At 46.6% G+C, this 21,653-nt stretch overlaps 1 protein-coding gene across 2 annotated transcripts; it reads left to right on the forward strand.

The window, feature by feature from the left end:
- The first annotated feature begins 8,025 nt into the window (after nt 1-8,025).
- On the forward strand, nt 8,026-21,566 carry HMGA1 (high mobility group AT-hook 1). 2 transcript variants are annotated; one of them, XM_027876425.1, is made up of 6 exons: nt 8,026-8,097; nt 8,755-8,891; nt 13,361-13,510; nt 17,019-17,102; nt 18,530-18,580; nt 20,049-21,566. In XM_027876425.1, the coding sequence occupies exons 3-6, from the start codon at nt 13,409-13,411 to the stop codon at nt 20,100-20,102; spliced, it is 291 nt and encodes a 96-aa protein (XP_027732226.1). In that variant the 5' UTR covers nt 8,026-8,097; nt 8,755-8,891; nt 13,361-13,408; the 3' UTR covers nt 20,103-21,566. The 2 variants fall into 2 exon arrangements, with proteins under 2 accessions (XP_027732226.1, XP_027732225.1); XM_027876424.1 differs by lacking the exon at nt 8,026-8,097 and adding an exon at nt 8,334-8,431.
- The last annotated feature ends 87 nt before the right edge of the window (nt 21,567-21,653 follow it).

The raw sequence follows: 21,653 nt of genomic DNA on the forward strand, positions 1-21,653 counted from the left end.
GATAAACTGGGTTAAGTAACTTGCCCAGGGTCATAGAGATAGCTAGTAAAGGATCTGATAGACAATCTTGTGTGTGTGTGTGTGTGTGTGTGTGTGTGTGTGTGACTGTGTGTGTGTGTGTGTGCGTGCGTGTGTTGGCAATGTGGTGAAACCTATGAAACCTTTCACAGAGTAATTTTTTTTTAATTCACAATTGTAGGAAATTCTAAATTTCAATTATAGGCTAGTGAAAATAAAGATGTAGGTTTTTTCCCCCTATCCAAGTTCACAGACTCCCTAAAATCTGAAAGAAAAAAAAAAAAGAAGCCTGCTCTAGACCATTTTTTTTTTTGGTACACGGATGCCCTCTTCCGAGGAGACAGGAGGCAGCTGAGTGGCAGGAGAATTGGACTGGGAATAAAGAGACCTGGGTTCAAATCCCAGTTTACCTGCCTGTGTGACCTTAGGCAAGTCATTTCTAGGCCTCAGTTTCAAAAGGGAAAAATAAGCAAGACAGACTAAAGAATCTCCACAGCCCCTTCCAGCTCTGAGATTCTTTAACTCTATAACTGTATAAATCAGTCAATCAGTAAGTATTTTTTAATTGCCTACTCTATGAAAGGTACTGTGCTAAGTATTAGGGATACAAAGAAAGGCAAAAGACAGTCTCTGATTTCAAACAGCTCACAGTCTAATGGGGGAGATAATAAGCAAACAAATATTTATGGACATTCTAATGCCGAAACCTGCAGTTACCCTGTTACTCATACCTTAGAAGCAATGTATGTTTATTAAATGTCCTTGATATCAGCTTCCTTTTCCTCACAATCTAATTCAGTAGTCAAGGGAGAAAATTTAAAAAGAGAAAAAGAAAAAGGGATGGAAGAAGAGAAAGTAGAAAGGAGACAAACAGAAAGAAATTAAAGAATAAATAAATTTATTTAAATAAATAAAATCAATAAACATCTACTATGTGCCTGACATTGAGCTCAGCTCAGGGACTGTAAAAGGAGGCAGTCCCTGCCCTCAAGGAGCTTACAATCAAACGGAGGAGCCAACATGCAAATACATACAAAGTAAGACATATACAGGATAAATATGAGATAATTAATAGAGGGAAGGCACTAGAATTAAAAGGGGTTGGTGACAGTTTCCTGTAGAAGGTGGGATTTTAGTTGAGACTTAAAGGAAGCCAGGAAGGTCAATAGTTGGAGTAGGGGGAGGGAGAGCATGGGGGACAGCCAGAGAACATGACCAGAGTCATAGATGGAGTATCTTGTTCATGGAATAGTCAGAAGACCAGTATCACTAAAGATAAAGAAACGGGGAGGATAAAAGAGGACAAAAGAGGGAAAGAAGAAAAAGATAAAGAGGAAGAGGGGGGAGAAGAAGGGAAAAACAAGGGATAGAAAGAGAAAAAAGAAAGGTCTAGAGAATAAAGAAAGGTCTGGAGAAAAAGCAAAAGAGAGGAATGAATGAATGAATGAAGTATTTATTAAGTGCTATGTGCTAAATTCTTGGGGATACAGATAGAAAAAGTAAGACAGTCCCTGCTCACAAGGGCACAGAGGGCTAGAAAGAAGAAAAGAGGGAAATGGAGCTTGAGAAGGATGGAAAAGAAGCAAGTCCAGTTCACTGAGATTTCCAGATAGTTGACTGATATGAGATTTGATTTTACCAACTCATATGATTCCTCTATACAATATAGTTTCTAATATTTTGAAGGAATCAGTGCCAAACAGCTTATGCACACTTACAGATAGAAATGTGTACTAGGATGGGCACACATACATATCCCTGATTCAAAGGGCATGAGGCTGTTACCCTGTCTGGTCAGTTTGCTAGCTCTGATATGCTAGGTTGGAGGTGGAAAAGTCAAGAGTCAGGAGTGGAGCTGGAAGAGAGGTAGCTGGTTCTAGGCAGCAACTCATCCACGAGAAGAGGGGGTGGAGGCATCTCCAGGGTAAGAAGGCCATTAGGCCAAAGGTAGAAAAAGGAACTCACGCTGCAGTAAATTTAGGGACTGGTCTTGTGATTTCATTAACTATAGAGAATTTCCAGGTGAAAAAATTCCCTCTACCACTGAAGGTAGGCACCCTCTCTGCAATATATATTTATATACATACACAAATATGTATATACATATATATATACACATACATACATACATACACACACACATAGATATATACAACAAATGCACACACTAACTGCATGACCCTGAGCTAGTCACTTAAGAGAGATGCCTAGAGCATTATGCGACTTCCTCAGGGTCATATACATATGTATATCCATACAAACTTGTACATACATCTATGTATATGTATGTATTTTCCCCCAAAGGGAAGACTTGAATGCTGGTCTTCCTGTTCTCGAGGCTATTTCTCTAAACCATTACTCCACAACTGACTCTTTACTCTAGTAAAGGGTATAGCCAGGGAAGGGTGTTTTGTTTGAAGAAGTCATAGAGATGATGAGTGGAGCCATAGGAAAAATGGCAGTGTTGATTTGATTACTGTTCCCTGAGCAAGAAGTGAAAAGGGGGGCCAGACAGAGGGCATTGAGAGGGCCAGGTTTTGTGGTCAGGTAGGATGTGAATCCAGGAAGAATTTACCAAAGCACTGAATTTCCCTGTTCTTCTCGAAATCAATCCTAAATTTGCCTCTTTGTAACTTCTACCAATGGCTCCTACTTCTTACCAAAGTGTTGTCATTTCTACCTTTGAAACATCTCTCATCCATATTCTCTTCTCTTTTCTGACACTGCCCCCATGCTGGTCAGAGCCTCTTCACCTCACATCACACCTGGACGGACTATTGAAATAGTCTTCTGGTTGGTTGTCCTGCCTCAAGTCTATCTCTACTCTGGCCCATCCTCTACTCACCTACCAAAGTGATCTTCAAGTGCAGATCTGACCATGTCACCCTCTCATTCAATAAACTCCTGTGGTTATATTACCTCCAGATTCAAATATAAAAATCCTCTGTTTGGCTTTTAAAGCTTTTCACAATATGGTCCTTTAATACCTTTCTAATTTTCTTTGCTCTCCATTCTCTATGATCCAGAAACAGACCTCCCTCCTCACCTCTGCTTCCTCAATTCCCTGGCTTCCTTGAAGACTCAGCTGCTCAAATCCCACCTTCTCTCTTTCCTCATTTAATATCCTCCCTTCCTCCCCAACCATCCCTTATCCTTCCTCTGAGATTACTTCCAATTTACACTACATATATATATATATACGTAATTGTATGTACAAAGTTGTTTATATATTGTCTTCTCCATTAGAATGTGACCCCCTGCTATGAGAAATGACAAGAAAAAAGACTTACATGAACTGATGCAAAGTGAAGTGAGCAGAACCAGGACAACATTGTACACAGTAACAGCAACACTGTACAATGATCAACTATGAATGACTTAGCTACTCCCAGCAACAATGATCCAAGACAATTCCAAAGATCTCATGAGGAAAATTGCTATTCACATCCAGAGAAAGAACTGATGGAGTCTGAATTCAGATCAAAATGTACTATTTTCACTTTATCTTTTTTTCACTTTATCTTTTTGTGGAGTTTTTTTGTCTGTTTCTTCTTTCACAACATGACTAATATGAAAATGTTTTACAAGATTGCACATATATAACCTATATCAAATTGCTTACTGTCTTAGGTAGGAGGGAAGCAAAGGAGGGAGGGAGAAAATTTGGAACTCAAATTTTTTTAAATGAATGTTAAAATTTGTCTTTACATGTAATTAGAAAAAATAAGATATTAAAGACTACAAAGAAGACGAAGAAGGTGACTTCCTTAAGGGCAGAGACCTTGTTTTTGCTCTGGTTGGTATCCTCAGCATGTAGCATACAGTAAATGCTTAATAAACACTTACTGACAACTGTCATGTACCCATTCCCCTGAATCTTCTCTTCTATAGGCTTATTAGCCACAGTTTTTTTTGATGACATGGATTCAAAAGTTTTTGACCATTCTGGCTGTCTTTTTCTGGAATTTTCCAGAAATCAATGTCCTTCCTAAAATGTGATAGTGTCTGGAATTGAAAGACATATTACAGATGAGGTTTGATTGAGGCAGAGTGCAGAGGGATCACCATCTCATTCCTGGAAGCCAGGCCTCTCTTAATGCAGAATGATGAATGTTTTTTTAAGTCACACTATTATGTTGAATATGCAAGTCACTAAAACCCCCATTTATCTTTTTCAAACTGTTTTCTAAATGTTCCCCCCACTACCACCTTGGTAAAGTTGATTTCTCAAACACGAGTATAAGATTTTGCATTTATCCCAATTACCTTTCATCTTATTATATTCAGCTAACTGGATTTTTTGAAAGAGAGTAGAAAATTAAATTACCAAAATAAAAATGAACAAGGTAAAATCACAACGAATAGAGCCAAAATCACTATATATGATTAAATCCCAACCAAAATGAGCACCTCACTCCTCTCCCCTCCCCTCATCTGACAGGGAAAATTCTACATACTTTTGTCCACATGTGCCTACCAGCATCTTTCTTGCCCCAAATGGACTCCTCTCTCTACCCAAGTTCTAGAAATTTAAGAAACTTCTAGTTAATTTGTGCTTACTACTAAACATCTATGTGCTTGGAGTCAAGAAGTCCTGAGTTCAAAACCATCCTCAGATACTTACTAGTTGTTCGAAGCTGAGCTAGGCATTTAACCATTGTCAGCCTCAGTTTCCTCATCTATAAAATAGGGATAATAATAGCACCTACCTCCCAAAGTTGTTGTAAGGACAAAATGAAATATTCATAAAGCACTTTGCAAACCTAAAAACATTCTATAAATGCTAGACCTACCTTGTCCATGAAACCCGCTCTAACCCACAAAAATAATCTCCCCCCTTCCTAACAGTCTAAATCATTTGATCAAATTTGGTACTAGGAGGCATACGAGCTGGAATTTAGATTTAGAGCTGGAAGAAATTTATGACAGCTTTGGAAGATCCAAGTTTTACAGAAAAAATCCTTTTATTAAGGGGATTTTTTCCTGTGAAGTTTGGAGTCAAAGGGCTGAACTTGAGGACTTAGATGGCCACCTGTGGCCTTGAGGCCGAAGCTTCCCCACCTGTGTATCTAGTCCAACCTTCTCATTTTACAGATTGGCAAATTAAGTCCCAAAGAGAAGGGGAAATCACTTGCCCGAGTATACACAGCTAACACAATAGCAAAGCTGGGACTAAAACTCAGATTATGGGATCATGGACTTGGAGATAGAATGACCTTAGAGATTACCCACTTCAACCCTGTCATTTTACAGATGAGAAAATGGAAGCCCAGAGAGGTAAATTAAGTGCCCCAAGGTGATTCAGGTAAGTTGTCCTCAGACTCCAATTTTGCACTTCCTACTTTAGCACTAACATTCTTCTTAAGATATTTTACAGCATCTCTCTTGAAGCTTCCTCATTTTTTTTTTTTTTAAATCATGGTGTGTCTTGGTGCTGGATTGATATAGAGACCTTGAGGGCTGGAAATCTTCTCATATTCCTCCAAAATACCTGGTGCAGGGCTTGGCATGTAGTAAAGTAAGTCAACACTGGGTGAAGAAATGAATGAATTCAGGAAAGTAGGACCCAGGAAATCTGGGAAGGAGGAATGGGAAAATTATCCGAAGTTAAAGTACACTGGATTCTTGAGACTCGCAGAATTTCAGAGCTGAAATCGACCTTACAGACAATCTAGTAGCCCCATTCTCTACTTTTAACAGAAGAGGAAACCGAGGCCCAGAGAAGAGAAGCCATTCATTTCTCTAAGGTTACTTAGTAAGTTCATGGCAGAACCAGGAAGACCCAGGTTTCTTTCCACATCACATCAGGTTGCCTGTGTAGCAGAGAAGCCCCTCCCCCTTTCCAGGCCACACAGGAAGGCAGGGAGATGCATACTTCCAGCAATTAAAACACTTTTAAGGGGGAGGGGGGAGTAGAGGAAACCTAAAATAGCCCTAGAACAGACAAGCCCTCTCCACCCCCACCCCAGCCTCAGACACTTCCCCAGTAGAAAATGGGGAAACCCTAACCACATTCTTCAAGGACAGATGGATCCTTAGGATACAACAAGATGGCTCCCAATTCAGGACTTTTGGGAATGCAACATTGCTGCTCTGGTCAATGACTGGGGAGAAGGTGGGGGAGGGCTGGGAAGGGAAAAGAAAGAGGAAGCTCCAGCAGTTTCTATTAAAAGCGCCTAGAGGGTCATATACAATCAACTCTCAATACCCCGCCCCCCACTCTCTGAAAGACTAGGTCTAGTGGAGGGACTGCTGCCTCCCGCAGCCTCCCGCCTTCTTCCCCCTCTTCCTCCGGGCTTTTTTTTTTTTGTGTGATTTCAACTCTTCCCTCCCTGCCTTCAAAGCTGCCCTTTGGTGTTCAAAGTGACCTGATTTCACCTGTGTAAAACTTTTTTTTTTCTTTCCGGAGGAAGGGATTCAGTTGCTTTTTTTTTAAATCCATTGACATATATGTGATTTGGGCTGCCCCCCCTACCCCCAGGAATGGTCTGGGTTACATCCTCCAATCTTAACTTCCTCATTCGTCCAAGCCCTTCTCCACATGGCATCTTCTCTCCCAGATTTCCTGGTCCTGAACCTCAGAGAAATGATCCAAACCTTCTAGGATTGCCCCTAATTCTATCTCCTCCTCCTAAAAGCCCATCTCAACAGAACCCAAAGTTACAGCCAACTGCACAGTGCCTCCCCACCTCCAGTTTTAAAAACATTTTAAAGACTTTCAGATTAAGGTAGGGGAAAGGAGGAGGTCCCCCATGGCAGGACTGGATCCTCACTATCACTCTTGGTTTAGGGGTTTCCGAGTTTTTCTTCCTTGGAACTTTTTTTTTTTCCTGAAGGGAAAGGGCCAGGGAATGAATGACACGGGAAGGAAGAAAGAAAGAAAAGAAACAGATGAGTCACAGTGGAGTGTGTCACCGAGCCCCGCATTGCTATACCCCTAATCACGGGAGGTGGTGTGAGGATTCCTTCAGGAATTCAGGGGCCCGAAGGTTTGGGAAGAGTTGAAGCCGCCATCTCCCCTCTCCAGGTCTGTCCCATTCACTGCAAGTGACTTTCTACTTCCTCCTTCTTCCGATCCTCAAGTCTGTCCGCCTCCCGTTTTTATGGGGTTGGGAGAGGGCACAGATGGGTGTCGGGCACAAGAAACCCCAGAAAAACCGAAACAATCGCTAGGTCACCTGCCCAAAGGGCATTCCCTGGTTTACATTTTAGCCAAATGTTCTAATTGTTCCCTTAACTGGCTGTCCCTTGATTACAAGCCTTTAGTGTCCACTAATAAATTAGTTTGATTTCACACACGTTTCAATTCAAACCGTCTCGCATTTCACCAGTCAGCCAAACTTTGGTCAACCCTTTTACAAGTAGACAAGGAATAAAGCCCCTAGACAACCTAACTTAGTTTAGGGAAGTGGAGTACTTTATAAGGAGAAAAACCATAAATTGGCTAATTGTCTTTTTCTTTCTTATTGGATCCATGCTAACAGGTGTTTTCAGTGTTTAGCCCTAACACTGCAGGCACCTATTCGGGGGGCCCCGGGACTAAGCCCGCGTGCACATACCTGTACACCTCCCCCACCCATATACTTAGGATCGTTCCACCCAAGTTTTCCCACCTCCACAGCAGGATTTGAGGTTTGTTTTGGTTTTTTTCCTAGAATAAAGCTGGAAAAGACCCTACAGATAATTTAGTCCAAGTCCCTCTTTTCACGCATGAGGAAACTGGGTCCCACAGAGGTTACGTTGACTTCCTCTAAGTACTACAGCCGACAAATGGCAGAGAAGACCTCCCGGCTGCAAGCCTAGCGCCCTTTTCACTACACCACCCCGGCCTCTCCAGCTCACAACTGCCCCTAACAAACAAGAAAAGAGACCCCTAGTTCCACCAAGGGAAACTGGGAGGGGGAGGGGAAAAGGGGAGGGGAAAAGGAAAGAGACTATCCAATCGGGCATGTGCGTCCCTCCCCAAGAACCACAACCCCAGGGCTTCTTCGAACAGTGCGTAGTAACGCACTTCCACCTCCAGACCCCACACTCGACCACGCGCCTTCAGCCCCCAACCCCAGGACCACGTGGAGACAGGTACTAAGAAACCCACCATGCCCCGAACCTGCCCCCCCCCAAACCTGATCCTTCAGGCCCACACTCACCAACCCCTCTCACCCCACCCCCATCCGCGCCCACCTAGCACGATAGCCCGAGGCCGCCTTTTTAAATCCCCCAGCTCATTTGCATGGCCCCGCCCCCTGCGGTGACACAGCCTCCGCGCGGGCCAGCCCCCGGGCCGCCCCCCCCAAACTCTCCCCCCCCCTTGCCCCGGTCTCTCTTTTTAAGCTCTCCTGAGCCGGGGCTGCGCTTCTCTAATTGGGAGTGTGAGCCGGGGCTATTTCTGGAGCTGGCGCCACTCCAAGAGGGCGTGAGTTCGCGGCTGCTGCTCGGGCGGTTTTCTACCTTTTTTTTTCTCCTCCCCCCCCCTTTCCTTCTCCCCACCCACCACTCTTTAAATAATTTCTATTTATTTATTTATGGGGGGGGAATGCACGGGCCGGACCCGGCTTCCTGCCTCTTGCCTTGATTTTTAAAAAATTTATATTTATTTCCCCCCCCCTTCCCCCCCCCCCCCCCCTCCTCCCCCCGCCCCCCCCCCGAATGTGACACATAAATACCCCGCGGGGGCCTGGGCGGCGGAGCACGCGGCCGGCGGTCTCTGAGCGCTTCTCTCCTCTCTCCCGGTTTCAGATCCGCATTTGCAACAAGCGGCGGCGGCGGCGACGGCGGCGGGAGGAGCCCGAGCAGGGAAGCTTAGCGAGGTCATTCGCTCGCAGTCCGCGTTGCTCCCCCGCAACCCGGAGCTACGCACCCAAGCCGGCCCGCCGGTGAGTGCCTGCGGCTTCGGGGAGGCCGCCGATGGAGGGGAGGGGAGGGGAAGGGAAGTAAGGGGGGCGGGGGGCGCCGCCGCCGCCGCCGCGCGTGAAGGGGAGGGGGGCGGGAAGCGCGCGCGCTGCCGGCTTTATTCCCAGGCTCCCGGGCTGCGCGAGCGGCCGCCGAGGTGGGAGGGGGCCGCATTCGGAGGGGGGGGTTCCTCTCTGCACGCCCCCTCCCCCGTTCTCTGAGGCGGAAACCCGGGGATTGGCGCGTGAGGTTTGGGGGGGGAGGGGACTCGCGCGCCCGCAGGTAGCCCCCCGGGAAAGAGAGACGCCGGGGTTTGGTTCTTTTGGCCTTCCCCATCCCCCGCTTTCACCTCCCGCTCTGCATGGAGGCTTTATAATAATAAGGGTATGGGCTGCTCTTTGCAGAGGATCGGAGCCCACCCCGACCTGGTGCTGGAGGTGGGGGGGGGAATGCTCGGGTTGGAAGGGCACGAGGGAGAAGCTGGGGCTGGGAGGGGGAGAGAGTGGGCACGTGCGTCGGGTTCATGCCCATCCCCCCACGGGAGCGGAGGGAAAGGAAAGTCAAGGTAGTGAAGGAGGAAGGGGAGGAGGGGGAAGCGCCCCTACCCCCAGTTTGCGACCCAGCCCCACCCCGCCTGGAGACCAGAGCCGGCGGCTTGCTGCTCTTCTCACCCCGGGCTCGGCCAGGCCAGCCTTCCCGCCCCCACAAACAGGTTTCTCAGCTTTGTTGGGCCCTGTTGGAACTAGCCCTTTTGGCACCCCACGTTTTACCGGGGGTGGTGGTGTGAAGGGGCACTCGCCCCCGACACTCGGCCATTGTTTCCCCTTTCACCCCTAAAGGGACAGGTAACCCCCTGCTAGAGTGGGGTGTAGAGAGGCGGGCTGGTAGGTATTGGGGGTGGGGAAGTGCTCTGTAGCCACTAACTCAGTGGGAAACAGAAGGCCTGGAAATGAGGTTCCCCCAAAAGCTTCGGAGGCTGGCCCTTCTGGCCTGGCCTGCCTGCCGGGTTTTATGGCCTGGTTTCTGCACAAGCCCAGCTTCGTTGGGGAGGAGAGGTGGGTAAGTCTCCCACCCAGGTAGTGTGATTCCACCTGTGAAAGGGAAGTGAAGGGAGTCACATCTGTGACTTTCAGCAAGCCACTCTTTCCCTTCCGCCTCTCACCCAACCTGGGCCTTAGTTTCCCCATTATTTAAAGTGCACGAGTTGGATAGGCTTTATAGGGAAGGTCGTTTCCAAAGGGCTCGAAAGTCTTCCAAGACTTCTGGTGGAATGACTTAATTTATCTCGCAAAAATTGGACCTCCTTTTAGTTAGGCCATTCATTTTAATTTCATTCTCCATTCTCCCAGGAAGTAGAAACACACAGGTTTTGTGTGAACTTAGCAAGAGCAACTGGGGTGGGTTAAAGTCACCCAGACTATTAGAGAATGAGTCTGAAAGGTTTCAGGTATGACTAAGCAGGAAGATACTTAAAAGGGGCTAGGGCTGGGTTCCCCATCCCTTACCTCACCCCCACCCCCCCAAAACCTCTTGTCCCAGAACAAGCAGGTGTTTGTGCTCAGAGTTGACTTGAAAGAATGACTGAGTGAATTGCAGTTCCTGGGTGGGAACTTGGGGGAGGGATGGGGCAGATGGTCCAGATTTCGTATGAGTTGGGCTCTCATTTAGCTGATTAATTTTGTTTAGTTTTTAACGGAAACCTGTGGTGTAATATAAGATTCTAATCACTGTCTAATTAAAAAGCAAGGCAAACCACTAATTACAAAGCAGGATAAATCATGAAACCACCTTGTTTAAAAGTATCTCAAAATCTGAAATGTTATAAAATAGAATAATTACCAATAGGGCAGAGACCTGCTGTAGAGAGAATTTCCCCAGGGCAGAAGGATGAGGGGGCTTCAGAATCCATTGAAATTAGTTTACAAAACATGTTTTGTTTTAAAAATCTGTGTGTACATATGAGTATGTACTGGAAAAACTTTTTAAAAAACTGCTTAAAAACACAACAAAAAAATTAAAAGTTTCAAGGCTTGTAGTTTCTTTAGTTTAATGGCATGTAGAATTAGAAAGGCATGTGGTCCAGTAGGAAGAGGGCTGGTTTTGGAGGACAAACCTGGATTCAAATCCTGCCTCTTTCATTCACCTGTATGAGTTTGGTCAAGCCACTTAAACTCTCTGTTCCTTTCAGCTTCAAGTCTATTTCTCTTCTTTCCTCCCCTTCCATCATCTTGTTTGATCCTCATTGTGATCCTCCAGGAATAAGCATTGCAAGTTTTTATTTATCCCCATTTTGTAGATGAAGGAAAACTGATTCTCATTAAAGTGATGGGTTGGGTGTTCAGGGGAAAAGTGTGTGGAATTTGGAGCAAATGAATGCCTGTTCCCTGAGCCTTTCCTGAAAGATTAATCCTGGACAGACAAAAGATCTGGGAGTCCAAACTCCAAGGTTCTGTTCTCTCAAGAGGCTACAGTCCCTTACTATGTGACTGTGATCAATGGTCATTTTAACCTTGCTCTTCCCATCTGTAACTTGGGAATGATGATAATCATAACTTAGAATGGGGTGATACCCATGGAATTCATATTTTAAGTCTGGGAAAGAGAGGTTCCATTCTCTCATAGGAGCCATGCTTCCTTTCTTCAAGGTTCCAAGTACAAGGGTGGGCAGCCTTCGGCCTCCTAATTCCTTGGGTGAAGCCTTTTGACCGAGTCCAAGTTTTACGGAACAAATCCTTTTATTAAGGGGATTTGTTCTAAGAAATTTGGATTTGGTCAAAGGGCCACACTTGAGGACCTAGAGAGCCCCAAGTGGCCTCAAGGTTGCAGGTTCCCTAGCCCGTTCTAGGATTACATTAAGGAATAGGGGAGATGGTGAGGTAAACTAGTACATAGCTCATCTCTGAGTCAGGAAGACTAGTTCATGCCTTACATCTGACAAATGCTGACTTTGTGACCCTGAGCAAGTCACTTTACCTCAGCCTCTTAGCACCCTCAGCAGTTCTCTAAGATCTGCATTAGTGGAAGGAATTTCCTCATCTAGGGGCTTCACAACAACCCTGTGAGGTAGGTAGTAATAGCATATTATTGCCAGTTTACAGATAGGGTCTGAGGCTTGGAATGGAAATGATTTATCATTAAATGAGCAAGCTTCTGATTGGACCTCCTTTGTACCATACAGTGCTCTTCTTGCTGTCTGGTCGTGAAATGCTTCACCTTTTTGCAGCAAGAGAAATCTCAGGTTTAATGTTTGGAAGACTTTTCTAGCTGAAGGTGACTCAGTTCTATAACTTTGAGAAAAGTTAAAAGAGGATGCTTTAAAAGAGTGATCGGCTGGTAGGCAAATGGGATAGACTAGATTCCCTAGAACCAGGTTTCTAGAACTTTCTGGAAGTTTTACATCTCCAACTATTCCCTCCTGGGCACACAAAAGGCATGTTTGGACCTTTGATCTTCTTTCGGAGATAGCAAAGTAGGAAAGGGATGGGGGGTTGAAGGAAACCGAAAAGGAGGGAGCATAGATCTTTCAGTCTTTTGAGTTGGGAGGGGAAAAGAATAAACATTTATATGGCAACTGCTAGGCTGAGAGCTTTACAAATATTATCTCTTTTGATCCTGACAATAAACCTGCCTGGTAGGTGCTGTTATTATTGCCCTTTTACAGTTGAGGAAACAGACCAACAGGTTAAGTGACTTGCTCAGGGTCACATAAGTGGTAGGTATGTCTCTGAGGCTGGATTCGAACTTGGGTCATCTTGATTGTAGGCGAAGAGCTTTATCTATGTGTGACCTAGCTGACCCTGAATAATTCTCAAATGTTCAATGGCTGAAACTGGACTAGAACCCAGGATCATCAGCCCCCTTATTTAACAGATGAAGAAACTGAGACCAGGGAAATTAGGTAGCTTCCCTGAGGTCACACAGGGCATAGTGGTAAGTCCTGCATTCTCTACAAGCATGCCCCATCCTCAAGGTACTTTCTCCCCTATTTAGTGCCTCAGTTTCTTTTCTCATATGAAACAGGCTTGGCAGAGAAAGGGAGGGTTCTAAGTGATTGTGGTGCTGAGCACGGTCTCTGTTCTGTGCTACCCTTCCCTCCTGTCCCAAACTTTGCTCCTGGGCTAGGGCATCTGGGTGGGTCCCTACCTGGAAAAGCCAGGGTAGTAGGCGGGTTCTGCCCTGGGCCCTGTGGGGGTGGCAGAAGCTGGGGTTAGGACAAAGAACCTTTCTGAGCTGGGGAGATAAGACACAGATTAACTCTATCCTGTCTGGCCCCCACCACTGCTCCGATAGCACACGTTACTGGGGGAGGAGGGGAGGAACCGACTTGAGTTGGAGCCAGGGAATTCCATCCTTAGGACAGAGGGAGGGACAGTGGTAATATCTTGGTGCTAGGTGGCTACAAAAAGAATTTTTAATTTTTTTTTTTTATTTAATGATTCTCTCCCTTACCCAGAACGCCATCCCCCTACCCTTTACCACCTCTCATTAGAGAAGGGGGAGGATGAGTGAATCTAGTTCAAAGTCCAGCCAGCCTCTGGCCTCCAAACAGGAGAAAGACGGGTCTGAGAAGAGAGGGCGGGGCCGACCCCGGAAACAACCCCCGGTAAGTGCATGGTAAAGATATGTCTAAAGCATGAGCAACCCCCAACCTGTCCTGTCCTTCGAGATCCCCACCCCCCTCAAGTTCTCGGGGTGTTCAAATAAGGGTAGAATGCTTTTATTTCACCCATCTGTTAAATACAAAGATCATTGGGTTGGGAATCAGGGGACCAGATTCGAATCTAGCCTTCCTACTTAATCAGTTTTTCAGCATTTGAAAAGTGACTCCCCCTCTTGGAACCCCACCTATAAAACAGTCACTAAATCCTGCAACATATAAATCTTATTATATGACTATGAAGATTTAGGCTAACAATTTTCTGTTGGACCTGAGAATGAGTACCTAGTGGTGCCTCATTTTAACCTTCTGGGTAACTGTGGGAAGTAAATCTGGAATACCAGGAAAATTCGAGCAGGGGAAGAAAGGAAGGCCAGTAGGGAGACAGACTTCATCCTCTCCTCCCTCCCATCATACGTACTGCTACAATATTGACCCTGAGAAAGAACGTGGTATCTTCAGTCATCTCCTTGGGGAAGGAGGAAGGACACAATGCTGAGGAGGTGGGGCACAGAACCCAGGGCATCCTAGCCCCTGTCCTTGAGCTAAACTTAAGACACAGGATCGTATCAGCCAGGAGAGTGTGGAAGTACACTACCGGCCGACCAGGTTTCTGCTCCCATCTCTACTGTTTGCTAGCTGTGTAACCCCAAGCAAATCACTGACCCTCGACCTTCTGTTTTCCCATTTGTAACATGAAAGGGTTGGATCATAGTATCAGTCTTCTCCCTCTCTGCCACAACTCCCCCAGCCCTACCCTTTGTGTGAGGAGAGGGGAGAAAACATTTTCTGTTGCTCTGTTACAATCCTCCAGGGAAGCAAGATAAGTAAGTGATGAGAACCCTGTAAGCATCAGTATGATGTGTTGGGGGCAATGGGGAACTTGCACCAAGCAGGGAACGAATGAGCTTTTGTCCTTGGGATGGATCCCAGGTGGCTTATTTATCGCTGAAGTCCAAGTAATCCAACACCCATTCACTCCCCTTTGCCCACAAGCCTCTTTCTGGCCTACCTTAGCCAGAAGGAAGGAAGGTGACCACTGGGATGGTTAGGTTTGGAGGTGAGGGAGAGAAGCCAAGGCAGCTAGGTGTTAGAGTGGATAGAGTCCTAAGCCTGGAGTCGGGAAGACCTGAGTTTACATCTGGCCTCAAAACTTTTTTTTTTTTAACATTCTTTTTTTTATATTGTTGATTTATTAAAGTACGTAATGTAAAATATTATATAAGTTTTATTGACCTAGGTATTTTAATTTTTATTATTTTTTTTATTTATTAACAATCACTTCCATAAGCTTTTGAGTTTTAATTTTTTCTCCTCCTCCCTTCCCACTTCCCTTCCCAAAACAGTGCGAAATCTGCTATAGGCTCTACATACACATTCCTATTGAACATATTTTCACATTAGTCATGTTGTAAGGAAGAATCAAAACCTATAGGAGGAACCACAAGAAAGAGGCAACAAAACAGAAGAGAAAAAAAGAGCAAATAGTATAGTCAGTCTGCATTCTAACTCCATAGTTCTTTATTTGGATGTGGATAGCATTTTCCATCATGAGAACTTTGGAGATGTCTTAGATCTTTGCATTGCTTGAGAAGGGCTAAGTCTATCAAAGTCATCACACAATGTGGCTGTTACTGTGTACAGTGTTCTCCTGATTCTTCTCACTTTACTCAGCATCAGTCCATACAAGTCTTTCCAGGTTTTTCTGAAGTCTGCCTGCTCATCATTTCTTATAGCACAATAGTATTCCATTACATTCATATCCCACAACTTGTTCAGCCATTCCCCAATTGATGAGCATCCCCTCAATTTCCCATTTTTTGCCACCACAGAAAGAGTTGCTATAAATACTTTTGTACATGTGGGTCCTTTTCCCATTTGTATAATCTCTTTGGGATACAGCCCTAGAAGTGCGATTGCTGGGTCAATTTTTATAGCTCTTTGGGCATAGTTCCAAATTGCTCTCCAAAATAGTGGGATCATTTCACAACTCCACCAACAATGCACTAGTGTTCCAATTTTCCCACACCTTCTCCAACATTTATCATTTTCCTGTTTTGTCATGTTGGCCAGTCTGATAGGTTTGATGTGGGGACCTCAAACATTTACTAGCTGTGTGACCCTGGGCGAGTCATTTAATCTCTTTGCCTCAGTTTCTTCATTTGTAAAATGAAAATAATAGGACATATGTTTCAGGGTTGTTATGAGGACCAAATGATATGATATTTGTAAAGCACTTGACACATAGTAGGTGCTATATTAATAAATGTTAGCTGTTTTACTAGAATGTGCTGTATTTACTGAGTGGTGAGCCTTGCAGCTATAATCTGGTAGATGATGTCCAAGCCCTTTAAGCATCTTCTGGTAAATCTAAACACTTAAACCCCTTTGTGGGATGGATTATGAAGGATGTAAAGAGGGCCTCAGGTGAGAAAACTTCTCTTATCCTCTCTGTTCCTAATCTGGAGCTGGGAAGGCTTTGCATGACCTTGGGTATGCCCAAGGAACCTTTGGAAACCATCCGTAAAATGGAGACACAGGCCCATCGTCCACAATCCCTGCTCACTGTCTCCCAGAGTCATTGGATGAGTAATGGATGTGAAATCTTTCAAGGGATAGTTTCTAGATGAGAGAGAAGGTTTGTGTAGGGGCAGAATGGGTCAGCTCAGTGTTCCCCATCCCTGGGAGGCTGACTGGCTTGGTCTGCCCTAATTGGAGAGGTTGGCCACTCTCTGCTCCCCTTCATCACCCTTGAGCATCCTTTCCATCTGCCCCTCCTTATCCCAGTGGTCACCTTACTTCTTGTGGCTGGCTACTGTGGAGCAGAGGAATGGGTGTTGGATTACTTGGACTGTAGCTATAAACAGCCCAGGTGATTGAAGAAACGATAGCTGGGATGCCTTTCCCTCATTGTCCATGCATCATTCATGAGCTTTTTATTTTCTCTTTGGCTTATGAAAATTTCAACAGCAAAGGTAGGGGCCTCCAAGGTGGGGTCCTAGGCTTCACTTTCTTTGCTGGGGGAGGTAGTTTGGCAAAGCCCCAGAGTGGTGGAAGTAACTTTTCCTTCTGGGCCCCTCCAAGTTAAATTTATCCTTCCCTTCCTCTTTTCCCCACCAAGGACTGATAGGGAAAGGTGTGAGGGAGCAGTTGGAGTATGTGTAGGGGGCAATAGACAGGGAATAGAATAGAATCAGAGAGAAGGGAACTTAGGCTATCAGTCTCCTGGGGCCCCGGGCAGAGAGCAGGTCCAGAGGGGTTTTTTTTTAATGGTCTTTTTGCCCTAAGAAAAAGCATTGAGGAAGAATGGTATCCCAATGTATAGATAAGACTTTAAAGATGCTTCAGAAATGTGACGCAATTGTTTATTTGATGGGTGACAGACACCTGTCTCGTCCCCTCTGTTTACTCTCCCACTATTTCTTATCCCTGCCCTATTTTGTCTTCCCTCCAGAAGGAGCCCAGTGAGGCACCAACTCCCAAGAGACCTCGGGGCAGACCGAAGGGGAGTAAGAACAAGGGGGCTGCTAAAGGCCGGGTGAGTTCCTGGGGTTGTGGAGGAGAAAAGGTTTCCTCCATTTAGGCAGCCATTTTGGTCTCATGGGGCATAGATTAGGAGAAAGTTGAGGTTTTTTCCTCAGCAGAATTTGGAAGACATAGTAAGACCCAGTGATGACTTATGGAGGTGGGAGGAGAGCTGCTGGAGGCAAAGTGTGTGTATGTGTATACATACACAGGCAAGGTTTATGTAGATGTGTGTATGTATAGGCTTGTGTGTGTGTGTAGCAGATGGACCAGCACAGTCTGTGCAGTCTGTGTACAAAAAGATCTGTGGAAAGTATGGCTTCCATAGGTGTCTGGTGGGCTTGGGAGGTTGGGGAGATGTGTGTCCTCAGCAGCAACCTGTTTTGGGGGTGAGGATACAGTGGCAGGGTTGGGAATGGCTCAGAGAATAGAGCTGTGGGCCTGGAGTCAAGAAGACTTGAGTTCAAGCGTGACCCACAGCGAGTCACTTTTTGGCCTCAGTTTCCTTATTTGTAAAATGGGGATAAGTAATAGCACCTACCTCTCTCCTAGGGTAGTTGTAGGATCGAATGAGGGTAATTGTAAAGAGCCTAGCGCTGTGCCTGGCTGCACAGTGAGAGCTATATGAATATAAACTACTATTATTAGTGGGAAAGGACACTGAATTTCCAGCCAGAAGACTTGAGGCTCCCAGCTCTGTTACTTGCCGTGTGACCTTGTTACACATGTGCCTTGGTTTCCTCATTTGTAAAATGAGAGATCAAAGAATACTTGTATTTTTATCTCACGGGGCTGTTTATGGTCTGAAGAATGAAAAACATTTTAAAAGATGATCTGCTATAGACTAGCGCTTTAAAAAATGTCTTTTACAAAACTTTTATAAAAATGGTTTATTGCTTAGGGTTGGAGAGGAAAGAGATTGATGTTGGCCAGAGGGGCTTCGGCCCCCTTCTGGTTCTCCTGGCCCTGGGGAGAATGGGAAATGATTCATCTGGAGTATAGAGGGAAAGGGGAGGGGGTGTGTTCCATTCATCCCCCAGGAAATTCTGTTATTGAGGGGGTGGTGAAGGAAGAGGAGGGACGGCTAGAGAAAGGGCCAAACACTTGGGGTGGGGGGGTACATATGATGGCTTCTTTGAGAAGCTGTTTTTGTTTTATTTATTTATTTGTTTTGAGGGCTCGACTCATATCCTCTGAGTCATGGGTGGGAGGAAAAAGGAGGAGTGAGGAGGTGTGTGTGTGTGTGTGTGTGTTGTGTGATGGGGTGTGTGTATAGAAGGTCTAGCGTTGGAGGGCAAATCCCACCTAGCCTGGGAGAGATGTCAAGAGTTCTGGGTTGTCCTGTAGAGATGGGATCAATGCACCACACCTGTGGGACAAAATGAGCGCCTTTACTTCCTTTTTTTAAACTATTTAATTCCCGGGTCTGTTCTCCTCTAGAAAACTACCACTGCACCAGGGAGGAAACCAAGAGGGAGACCCAAAAAACTGGTAAGTACAAGAGGCGCTCACGTGAGCACATGAGAGGGGAGACTGCACTCTGGGGTAGACTGGGCGCCGGCTTGGCCAAGGACAAAACCTGGAGGAAGGGAGAAGGATGCTGCTAGAAATCTCAAGCATCAGTGCCCTGAACACAGTGTCTTTTTCCTCCTTCCAATCTTTTCTCTTTTTTCCTACTCTTCCTATATTCCTCCCAAGGAAATTTCATCCACTAAAAATCCCAATTCCCCCTCCAAGGACTACCTACTGTAGACCAATAGAAGTAGGGAAGCACTAACAGGGGTACCGTGGTTACTGGTGTCAAGGTTGGGGACCTCTTGGTGAGGAGAAGCTGCCCAGGGTAGTCTCCTGACGACCCTGCAAGGTGGTGGTTAGCCTGAAGCCAGGTACTGTAGTCTCCTAAGCAGCTGCGTATGGTAACCGTTTTCCTTCCCCTCCTCCTCCTCCCACTCACCCCCTCTACCTTGTCCTACTACCAGTGGCTTTCTGTCTTCAGCCAAACCAGTCCCCCTCCCCTGGGGTGGGGGGTGGAAGAAGAGGAAACAGCATCTGGCAGACCTCCAGGAGTGAGTAACAGGAAGCAACTTGTTTTGGAGTCTCTGCCTGGCATGGGGGCCGCCCTGGGTCCGTGCGGTGTCCCCGAATTCCCACCCTGTGAGTGTGCTCCAGAACTCACTTCCCTTTCCTCCACCAAGGTCAGCTCTCGGCCACCCCCTCAGCCAGCTCCTGCTCTCTAGTACTCTGGGGATCTTGTTTAGACCCGGTAAGGATTTTCTAGGCTGGCCAGGGTCCCCCGGAGAGACCAGGGAACATAGGGTAGAGCTATCCAGGTGGCTACTCACCTGGTCTATTCCTGCTCTGCCAGGACTGCCCACCAGGGCATGGGGTCCCCCTGCCCTCTGTCTCCTTTTGCGCTTGCTTTTCCTAGCATTCTCTTTCCAAGGAGGAGACTCGCTCTGAGCTTAGGCCAGTTACTTCCTTTTCCCCCCTCCTCTTGAATTCCCCTCCCCCACTGCAGTAGAGAGGAAAGAATGCTTTGGGGGGTGGGGGAAAGACAGCCAGGCTGCTGTGGGAGCCAGCAGGGCTTGGGGAGGGGAGGAAGCAAGTGGAAGGAGCTCTGTTTTCCCTTTAAATTCCTCCTCGTTTTATGAATGAAACCGGGCAGCAAGAGTGCTGAGTCACCCACACACTCAGCCCTGAGTCATCCCAACCCTAGAGCACTTGGATGCAGGGGGTGGGGTGGGGGGGCTGGGCGTGTGTTGGGGGATGGCAGTCTGGGCCCCCCTTCCTGATGTGTCCAGCCCTGTGGGTTCGGGGGGTGGGGGAGGGCCCTTCCCTAGGAGGATGGGGAGCTAGCTGGTGTTTGTGGGTTTCTGTGGGGGCTTGGGCTCCCTCTTCCCTCCCCACACAGGCAGCCCCCTCCCATCCTTCTACAACTAGTAGCTTCCCTTCTCTGCAGGAGAAAGAGGAGGAAGAAGGGATATCCCAGGAGTCTTCAGAGGAGGAGCAGTAACCAAGTCTGCTTATATCTCGCTACCTCATTCCCCTTGATGACGATGACGACCACGGCGGCGGCGGCCCTTTCGTTCTGGGACTAGACAGAAAAATGTTGATCTTTAAGCCCCCATTTTTCTTCCCCCACTTCTCCTTTCCCTCGATCTGTCCTTCCTGGTTTTACTGGTCAGAGAAATAATAGCTCTACCTGGGAAAAATGCCTCCCCATTCACACATTGAACATATTCACACTAACCCTGGCCATCCCATACGGGATTGTGCTGGGTAGGGTGGAGCAGACAGCAGCAGGTGGTTAAGCCTCCCTCCCCCCATCTCCCACATCCATCCATCCACCCATCCACAGACCCACCCATCCTTTCCAAGGATTGGGATTTTTTTTGTATGCCTCCTTCCCTGGACAGAGCTAACCTTTTGACTTAGCTGCCAACACCTGTTTCTTTGTCTCTGCCCCTCTGGAATGGGACCAGGGTTCCTGTTTTCCCATCTCCCCACTCCCCCACTCCAACTCAAAAGGGTTTGAGAGGGAAGGACAGATGTGTGAGTATCTTGATCATAAGAACTCAGCTTCAGTTGACTTCTGTTTGGGGATATTCTGTATCCCCGAAACCCCTCCTTTCTACCTTCTACTCAGTCAAGATTGGTCCCGAGGGTGGAGATGGGAGCAGGCTTTTTAGGGGGAGTGGGGGGGGGTCCAATACCCTCCCCTTTCCCCCTTCTGCCCTCTCCACACTGGCATTTCCTGAGTATCAAACTGGAATGGGGCTGGGCTGGAGCCTAGGGTGTCAGGCACTAATTGAGAAGTAGCTAAGGGGAAGGGAGAGGGTCTGATTCATCTGTTTCCTTGCTGCTCAGGAGATCTAGGGAGAAGGGGGCGGGGGGGGACTTGACAATCCTATTAAATTCCCCCAACCCTGGGTTGGCCTTCCTTGGCCCGTGATTTTTGCCTTTGGAATGCATGTTTTGCAAGGATTTTTCCTCCCCCCCCTCCCTCCTTTCAGAATGCCATCCCCCTCCCCCCCGGAGCTGGTTACATCTTCCCTCCGTTCACAATCTACCTCTGAACATTTTGTTGGTTTTCTTTTTTTAAACGGTTCTGTTCTTATATTCTGTGGCTTCCAGACTCAGCCATGCAGTTTTGTTGGTTGTCATGTTCACCTGCCCTCTACCCTTGCTCCATCTCAGCCCTGCTCATCCTCCCCAAATCATCACAAAGGAGGGCTTGGGGAGATAGTGGACACCAGGCCTAGTTTACTAAAAAGTGACATTGTTTGGGGAGGTGGGCCCCAGGGGAGCTGCCCAACCCCACTTCTATCAGTCCCTCCTCTGGTAATCTTCAAGTTGGGAGGGTTAAGGGAAGGAGGTCCAGTTGAAGTGGGGGAAGGGGTGGTCCCAGACTGTCATGAGGCCCCCCACTCTGGTTTCCTATTTGCAGTTACTTGAATAAAAATTCCTTTTTTCTGGACAAACAGTCTCATTATAGGGGATATGCAGATAGAGCCATATGTCCTAAGGCTGAATTAAAATTTTGATTTGAGGGAAAGGAGGGCAA

This window comes from Vombatus ursinus, unplaced genomic scaffold (genome assembly GCF_900497805.2).
Source record: "Vombatus ursinus unplaced genomic scaffold, bare-nosed wombat genome assembly UNPS02014811.1, whole genome shotgun sequence".
NCBI lineage: Eukaryota > Metazoa > Chordata > Mammalia > Diprotodontia > Vombatidae > Vombatus > Vombatus ursinus.